The 9,304-nt window shown below is 32.9% G+C and overlaps 1 protein-coding gene across 1 annotated transcript; it reads left to right on the top strand.

Moving 5' to 3' along the window:
• The first annotated feature begins 961 nt into the window (after positions 1-961).
• On the top strand, positions 962-4,889 carry LOC106763028 (WAT1-related protein At4g08300). The gene is made up of 7 exons (XM_014647185.2): positions 962-1,260; positions 1,555-1,617; positions 2,860-2,976; positions 3,585-3,825; positions 3,940-4,098; positions 4,215-4,366; positions 4,447-4,889. Exons 1-7 carry the CDS (start codon positions 1,049-1,051, stop codon positions 4,658-4,660), a joined length of 1,158 nt encoding a protein of 385 aa, XP_014502671.1. The 5' UTR covers positions 962-1,048; the 3' UTR covers positions 4,661-4,889.
• The last annotated feature ends 4,415 nt before the right edge of the window (positions 4,890-9,304 follow it).

The following is a 9,304-nucleotide window of genomic DNA, read 5'->3' as shown; positions in this document are numbered from 1 at the left end:
GTCACTCCCACTAACTTTTCAATCATACATAACAAAAATGGATTTTTCCTATTACCCTTATCACTCCTTATATCAACCTTCTCATACCAACACAATAATTCTCAAATAATGTATAAACCATAATACATGGCGTGTTCAATTAAATGTTGAAATCTCCAACCTATGCTATTCGTCATTTCAGATGTATGTCTTCAACTCAATTAAGATATCTCACTTTAATGATTAGGGATTATGACGTGAACATATATGACTGTGGATCGAGACCAGTAACTTATCTTGTTTATTTTTTACTTTGGGCAACTACTTATAATATATAGTATTGTTTATGCACATTTTTTAACTATAGGTGAAAACCCTAACTAGGTATTTTTTTTAACCCTTCTAAGTTGTGGACATTATAGAATTCGTTCTTTGTTAAGTATATCGAGAAAAAGATTTATCGAAAAGAAACAAACACTACTATGACCTGAACCTAATCATAGAAGAGATTTACATCACTTTTTATCCAAAACATTAAGACAACATATTAACGAGTCTTTCGTCTTTATATAGTATTCTATTTTCTCATTTATATCTAACACGAGACTTAGACTCATATTTGGATTCCTAGCGTTCTTACGTAATACTCCTTAAAAAATGTATCATTGATTTGCATGTGTCTCAGCACTATTTTTCCACTTTGTTACCATTGAAATCAAATGTTCCCACTAGTATAAACATACACAAAGGGGCCATGATGAAAGAGAGAGCAACATGAACTATTTTCTTTATTGTATTAAAATATATATGACATATATAACATTATTCGAGAAATTGTACTCGGAATATGTTTGTGTTTTTTTTCCTAATGGATAAGGGAATCTGTGGGAACGAAAATTAAGGTGAGAGAGTTAGTGCCATGCACTAGTTGGAAAACCGGTGCCTCTTAAAATTTTGCTTTTGGGGGCCTATAAAAGGAACATTGAGCATTCTAAAGTATGTCATCCACAAACTCACAAGTGAACCAGTTTGCGAAAGAGTAGTGTGTGTTTTCTGTGTTAGTTGGAAAATGGAAGATCAAAATGGTTCCAGTGGATTTGGCAAATGGTTCCGCAAGGCTAAGCCTTACCTTGCTATGGTCTCCCTTCAGTTCGGTTACTCAGGAATGTACATCATCACCATGGTTTCTTTCAAGCATGGCATGAGCCATTGGGTTCTCTCAGTCTACCGTCATATAGTTGCCACTCTCATCATGGCCCCTTTTGCATTTTTTCTTGAAAGGTCTTTTTCTCCTCCTCTCATGCTTTTCTATTCATCTTAATTATATATAGCATCTTCAACAACGTCGTTTTTTCCAAAACAAACACTGTTAATAAACACAAACATACCAAAGTTTGAGAGGAAATATAGATCCATGCACAAAGCTTTCACGTTTATCACCCCTCTACCACACAACTACCACGTACCAAACGTAATGTTTCTTCCATTTTATGCCTTTTCTAGCTGTTCTTTTTCCTTAATTAACTTTCGACCATTCATACGTGTTTTTTTGTTTTTGATGCTCCCTTTTTACAGAAAAATACGACCAAAGATGACTCTCCCTGTGTTCCTCAGACTAGCAGTACTTGGCTTCGTTGAGTAAGGCTCTTCAACTCTCTCAACAGACACGTGTGTATCTATACATATACATATACATATACATATAAATATATATATTTATATATTCGAAGTACTAAATATAGTACATTTTGTTTCTTTCTTCTAAAGTCCCTTCATGGACCCAACTGAAAAATATTTGATGTACACATGCATGCATGGTTTTCTAGTTATGTCTATGACACCTACACCCCTATCCTTAATATTAATTATTGCTAAATAATACCTATGAAAGACAAGATCTATATTCTTCCTGCACGGAAAAGCCCATTGTGATAGAAGAAATTATTCAACCCATTTTCATAAAACGTGGGTTTAAAATATTCAATTAAAAGAGTGTAAAAGTTAATTAATAAAAGTCGATTATAATCCCCAAATAATTTCATTAAACTCTGGCTACTTTTTTTTTTCTTTATTTAGAGCTCTAGTTGAAAACAAATTTGCAAGAAATTAAGGAAAATTAATTGCATAACAAAATATATCGCACATTAGATATGCGACAACTCGACAATGGTGCTTCACCATGTGGGCCCACATTTCTAGTGGACACATCATCCTAAGTAAGCAATCCACCACGACATAGTAAATATGATATAAAATTCTTTACGAGACTAATTCAATGACAATTTTAACATTTATAACACTTCATTTATGAATAATAAGAAAAAAAATTGTACAGTTAGCTTTCCAATAACGAGTGGTTTTCAAAAGTTTGATTATTTTTTTTTTCTATCAAGAGTTGAATTTCAACTAGATGTATGTCTCTAAAGTTTAATCATGACTATGAATTTCCTTTCCTCAGTTGAATCACTATGCAATGGAAAAGGATGTCAATGCCTCTAGTGTTACTCCTTGAAGAAAATCATTCACCTCTTCAACCATATAGATATAACTTATAGGTTTAAATATCTTTTTTTCTCACCATATAACCTGAGATACGCGTCTGTCAAAAAAAAATTATAAAAAAAAAAAAAGACAGAAAAAGAAAACTGAGACAGTATGACAAATAGAGACATCCTTTTTTGACAAAGAATCTACCATCTATTCTAAGTACGAAATAGGCGCATCTTCTGTACTTTGAGATATGACTTTATTCATGGATTTGGTTATTATTTGAATTAAATTTTAATACTTCAACATTCTGATTAAGAAGTTTTGAATTGCATATTACTATATTTTCTTACAGATGATTTGCGATCTGATATATACATGTGATGAAAACAGGCCAGTGCTTGATCAAAACTTGTACAACATGGGTATGAAGAACACCTCAACAACGTTTGCATCGGCCACAGTTAATGTTCTCCCAGCCATTACTTTTATAATGGCACTTATTTTCAGGTAACTAGATGCTTCAATCCTTTCACCATAATGTTAATGACAGCTCGCAAAAGTAAAAGCACACTCACACAAGGAAGAACTCAGTACTCTCTCCACAGTACACATATATTCTTGACAGTCATCATCATCACCCTTGATTTAACAATTTTTTCTTGGAACATTTCAAAAGAGATGCCATTTTTCTCAGTATTTTCTACTAAGAATATTTTGTTATTCAGTTTCTTCATTTAACAAAAAAAAAAAAAAATAGACAAAAAAGTACATGGTTTTAAAGTAAGAGACTGAAATATCTGATAGATATAAACACAGTGTATTCATTATTAGTGGAACACGATGAATTACAGGATATTTTCATCCACTAACCTATATAGTGATGGACAAGACCATGCATATATAGTATGGGACCACCCGTTGACAAGTGTCATAACAAATGGGTCATACTCACATACTTTTAAGAATATCCATAATATATATATTAATCAAAACTTTTGTGTATTGCAATCCAACACGATGTGTATTTGGAAGTTGCGTTAAGCAAAGAACCAAGAATTCCAAGGGATGCATGATGCCTAATGATATTATATTATTCTTGCAATGTGGTAAACCAGGTTAGAGACAGTGAATTTGAGAAAAATACACAGCGTGGCCAAGGTAATTGGAACCGCAGTAACAGTGACAGGAGCCATGGTTATGACTTTGTACAAAGGGTCAGCCCTTCACTTTGTGAAGGGTGAAGCAGCCCACCATGAAAGTGGCAGCACAACACAACCATCTGAACAAAACTGGGTGCTTGGCACAGTAATGCTCCTAGCAAGTTGTGGTGGTTGGGCTAGTTTCTTTATCTTGCAAGTATAACACTATCCTTGCACTTTCTTTTACTTTCATTTATAATTATTTTATGAAAGGAAAATGTCCTTGTACTAATGATGTGACTCCTGTTACGGTGTTTTGTGAATATTACAGTCTTTCACTTTGAAGATGTACCCCGCAGAGCTCTCAGTGACAGCTTGGATTTGCTTTTTGGGCATTTTTGAGGGTTCAATTGCAAGCCTTATATTTGAACGTGACATGAGTGTGTGGTCCATAGGCATGGACTCAAGGCTTCTTGCTTGTGTTTATTCTGTGAGCAACTTTTCATACCTTTAACTTTTACTTTTCAATTCATTAACAACCCTAATTGTTTAGTTTAATTGTTAATGGTTCAAGCAATTAACAGACATGTTTTGATAACTCACTAGGGTGTGGTGTGTTCTGGAATGGCATACTATGTACAAGGAGTTGTGACCAGGGAACGTGGACCTGTGTTTGTGACTTCTTTCAGTCCATTGTGTATGATTATCACTGCTGCATTGGGATCCATTGTCTTGGCTGAGCAAGTTTACATGGGAAGGTAAGCAAATATACAATGTTGAATTAACATCTCTCTTTATTATACCAATGCCAAAATCAAAGTGTGTTTATTATTTGCAGTGTGATTGGAGCTATTATCATTGTGACTGGACTTTATACAGTGGTATGGGGAAAAAGCAAAGACAGTGTGAACAAAACCGAGGCAGAGAAAACTGAAGGCCAAGAATTGCCAATTAAGGACAGTGCAGCATCAGAATTAGGCATTTTTGACAGCATTGAGATCAATGTTCCTTCTGGGCAAGGAAGGAATGTTCTTGCATCACCAAGAACATAAATAGGTCCCTTAGGACTACTACCATAACAGATTTTCCTACTAATTATTGAAATCATATATAGAGGGATTTTGTACTATGTTCAAATCTTTCTCTCAATGGCTGTCATATAGTGGCAGCGTTTTGCTATGTACCTTTTTCTTGTTTTGCTTTGACCTTTTGTATGTTGCTGGAGGTTGAGTAAGAGTGAAATAACGCATTCATGCTTTTGTCTCTTCTTTTTGTTCTTCAGCTCTTCTCTTTCTCTCTCAGTTTTACTCTTTTGGTGTGTTTTAGTTTTCTTTCTGATTTTCCCCGTCATGTGTTACATTTATTTTTATTAATTCAAAAAATTTATTAAAGATAATTTACACTGTGTTGAGGGAGGAAAAAAAAAAAGAAGAGGAAAATAAAGAGAAAGGAACACGAAATAATTAGATTGGGTTAGATGTGAAAAACAATAAAAAAAAATCATATAAAATGACAACTATTTAAATAGAAAAAGTTTAGATGAAGGACAAATAAATATATTTTTATTTAGTTTTTATATAAACTTTTTTCTTTTTTCTTTTTTATCTCAAAAGGGAAGGAAAGAATCACACAGGTCTTTTCTTCTTTTGTTTTATGTCTTACCAAACAAAAGAAATCTCCAATTCTTATAACCTTTTCTTTTCGTCATCTTTTGTTTTTCTCCCTTTCTATAATAACAAATAAGGATGGACTATCGTTAGTACCAAGGACAAAAATAAATTGGATGAAAAGGTACCTTTTATAAACTAAGTATAAAATTAATTCTTTGTATAAATATATATTTATTATAAAATCATATAGAAAATATGGGTTTAGTCCATTTAATGATCAATACAAATGGTATTTTATTTATCAATATCTTATAATATCTAATAATTGCTAACACTCATTGTATATCATATAATATATAAAAATATCTAATAATATCTAATATCTTTATCAAGCATTATAAATTGTATATACATCGAAAATATAATTAATTTTAGATTTACATAAAAATTTAGTTAAGATATCTATTTAATGGGTCATTTGAGTAATAATATCAGTTTTAATGTCTTTAGATATTTTTTTTTTCGACAATAAAATAACAATCAATCTTAATATGTTTGATCCTTTCATAAAATACGAGAGTAGAATTAAATAAAGAGTAGCATAATTGTCATATATATAAGTTTCATTTCAGCTACATCTATAAATTACAATTATTTAAGACAAATAATTCATAAGTTATTGAGAGTGGATCTAGCCACAACATTTTATTTTTTGCTCTTCCAAGAGATGGTATTATCATCAATGAAGACACAATATTTGAGAGTGGATCTTTCTATCCAAAGGAGATCCACTCCAATCTATATTTGAATAATAAAAAACTTTAGTGTGGTTATTGTAACCATATAATGCAAATGATTTCATTCTAGTGATCTCCATAAGAGAAATTAAGGAATTGACTTAACATATACTATATAAAGGAAATACCAAGATGAGTAACAATAAGATGGTTAAACTTCCCAACTAATCTTTTGTGCTTCTGTCAACAAATTTTGAGTTCGTCAATTCAGTTTCCTCCAACATCTCCAATCCATACATTGATATATAACAATACCATTGTTGGGTTGTGCTACTGTTGAGGGTATCAAAAATCGAGAAAACGAAAAAGGATGTTGAAGTGAAGACATTGAAAGAAATTATGTGATGTACGTAAAAGAATGATGTAGATGTTATAATTGTGAAGCAAAATAACTGCATTTGGATGAAAACCAAGAGGGGGATGAATTGATTTCTTAATAAAAATCGTGCCTTAAAAAAATTTCCCCTCTTTAGAATATGATACGACAAAAGATCAATTCCTTTAATATATAATCCACAATAGATCTTATGTTCATTGTTAATCACTCTGAAAAGAGGGGTTAACTAATCACTAAAATAAATTGAGATTACAAGACAATAAGACATTTTAGGAAAGAAAACATATTTCTTGAAGCCACAAGAGACTAAAGACACCTCCTTTGAATCCATAAGTAATGAACACTTCCTCTGAGTCACACAAAGGATGAACAACTTCTCCTAGAAACAATAATAACATTCAATCACTTAAGATCACCCTTGACGAAAGTTATCGTTCTACCGATACTAGCTTTTTAAAGGCCTTTCAGGGAGTTCTCAAATTCTATTGACTTCTCTAAGTCTTGTGTTTTTTTCCGAAGTGAACTCCCACTTTATTTATAAAGCAATTTCAAAATTAAGTTTAAGAAATTATCATCAATTTCGAAGTGAACTCCCACTTGGTATCATCATCAAAATCAACATTCTTTAATCAGAAAGTCGAACAACTTCTTCTTTTGTCAACAATCTCCCTCTTTTTCATGATGATCACAATCTTGTTTAAAACCTTTGTAATGAACCTGCAAACATCCTACAAATAACCATACTACAAAAGAAAATAACAATAAACATTTAAACAATAAGTAATTTAACCAATTTATGCTTTTAAACTTTTTCTCCAATATTTCTATCATAATAAAAAGCGTGGCTCCCCCTAAAAATATGTACTCCTTCTAAATAAAATATCAAAAAACTTGTAAAGCTAGAGAAATAAACATAGGAATGAATTCTATTGAATTTTAAAATGAAAACACACATGTAATCACCACTCATTGTTAAAGTGGTCCTCAATCATATCATCCCACAAGACAACTCTATTGTCTAGATTTCTAATTAAAGTACACACTTTCCAATGACTAGTTTCCTTAAGAGTGTTCATTTCTTCTAATTTATAACTTAAGTTTGCAATATTTACTTCCAAAGAGGATAGAAGAACAAAAGTGTCTTTGGAAAGAGCAACAACAGTTTGATGCATTTCTTGATCTTCATGGTCACCATTATCTTCAAGAAAAGCTTCATCTGGAGCAATGCAAGAATCACCTTACTCATCAAGCTTCATATGGCTCAAGGTGCTGGCTTTAATTTTAATTCAATTTGCGCATTCCTTAGTGAACTTCCTTTACAACACTTGTAATAGAAAATTTTTTAAATGAGCAAGGAATAAGGAAGATGATAAGTGGAAAAGTTCTTAGCCTTTATCATAATATTAACGATCATCCTTGGCCAAGCAAGAGGAATATTGTTGAGAATTCCATATAAGATGGGAAGGTCATTTTCGGTGCATTGAGCATGATTAATGGAGGACCCTAAACCCTAAACCTTTAACTAGGGTCATGTCCAAAAGGATTCAAGAACAAGAAGGATTATAAAACACTTGACTTTTATGGCAAATCAACTACTAATCCTTCTTTCTCTTCTAATATGCTTGTCTATTCTTGTCTTTTTTTAGGGTTCAATAAACTAGGACATCATGGACCAACCGGTCAAGAGTCTCCTTGAACAAAGGAAGCAAGAGAGCAAAGCATTAAAGAATTTCTGGTTCACTTCCAGATTGGATGCCTATTTTTCAGATTGAAACTATGAAGGAATTTGACTTATGAAATCAAATTGCACCCAGCCCAAAACCTAGTGTGCCCAATGCCTACGGAGTGGCATTTTTCATTTGCACTTGGTTGACCTTGCGAGCCAATGTGGGTTATGTGCATAGGCTAGCTGACTTCTTTAGCTAGAAATATTTGAAAATTAGAGGGAATTTTAGTCAGAAGAGAAACTCCTCTTCACCTAAAAAAATAAGAGATTCAATACCATGTATTCACTCACTTTTCAAATTCTCTTACTTTCCTTTAGCTTCCTTCCTTAGTAGGAAGGCTTTGAGGCATCATACACACACTTACCTTAATCTAATCTCCATTAAACACCTTCCAATACACTATTTCACTGCACCTGTTTTCTCTATCTATTGCATCCCTGGTTTTGGATAACTCTTTCATGATTCATGCTTGGAGGAGCTTCAATCAATGATTGGTTCGTCTTGGATAGAGAATCTAGACTAGAATCTCTAGATCCAGATTCGTGAATCTTCTTCCCTATTTCATTTCACTGAAAAACTTCTTACTTAGCCTCATCTCATTTCCTATTAATCCCACCGAACACCGCTTCACCGTCCTTTTTTCATCACATCTTTTGTTGCCTCTTTATTCATTCCTAAGAGTCACGAGACAACAACTATTATAATCCAAATAAGATGAGTTCTCTTGGTTGGTTGCTCAATCCAAAAGAACTTGTGAAGGAGCAAAGTTGTTGAAAAACAGGTAGGCTTCGTTTTACACCAAGAGGAGAGGGGGTGAATTGGTGTTTGTTCAAAAACAAAATCTTTTCGCAATCTTTATAATAAAATGCAAAGCTTTTTGATCTTTCTTGAAATGCAAGTAATGAAAATTTAATGCAGCGGAAAAACGCAGTTGACTGCTAAACAAACAAAGTCGACTGGAAATAAAGAGTGCAGGGATAGAGAAAATCAAACACTGGTTTTTATACCGGTTTGGCCACTAATGCCTACATCCAGTGTCCTTCCAACCCAAGAAGCAAATGCACTATAATGGTTGCGGTTTTTACAACAAGGAATTTATAGAAGCACCACGCAAAAATATAAATCTCCTCTCTAACCCAAAACCAAAATATAGTTGCACAACAAAACCAAAATTGCAGCAAGAATCCCCTCTTCTGCAATCTGAACTCACATCGAACAATCCTCA

Source organism: Vigna radiata, chromosome 6, assembly GCF_000741045.1.
Source record: "Vigna radiata var. radiata cultivar VC1973A chromosome 6, Vradiata_ver6, whole genome shotgun sequence".
Lineage (NCBI taxonomy): Eukaryota > Viridiplantae > Streptophyta > Magnoliopsida > Fabales > Fabaceae > Vigna > Vigna radiata.
This window is presented reverse-complemented; position numbering and strand designations above follow the sequence as displayed.

Excerpts from the sequence above, each read along its gene's own strand:
- LOC106763028 (XM_014647185.2), top strand. The coding sequence starts at position 1,049 with ATGGAAGATCAAAATGGTTCCAGTGGATTTGGCAAATGGTTCCGCAAG. Across the intron at positions 1,261-1,554 it reads TTTGCATTTTTTCTTGAAAG|AAAAATACGACCAAAGATGA; the intron begins GTCTTTTTCTCC and ends CCCTTTTTACAG. Across the intron at positions 2,977-3,584 it reads ATAATGGCACTTATTTTCAG|GTTAGAGACAGTGAATTTGA; the intron begins GTAACTAGATGC and ends GTGGTAAACCAG.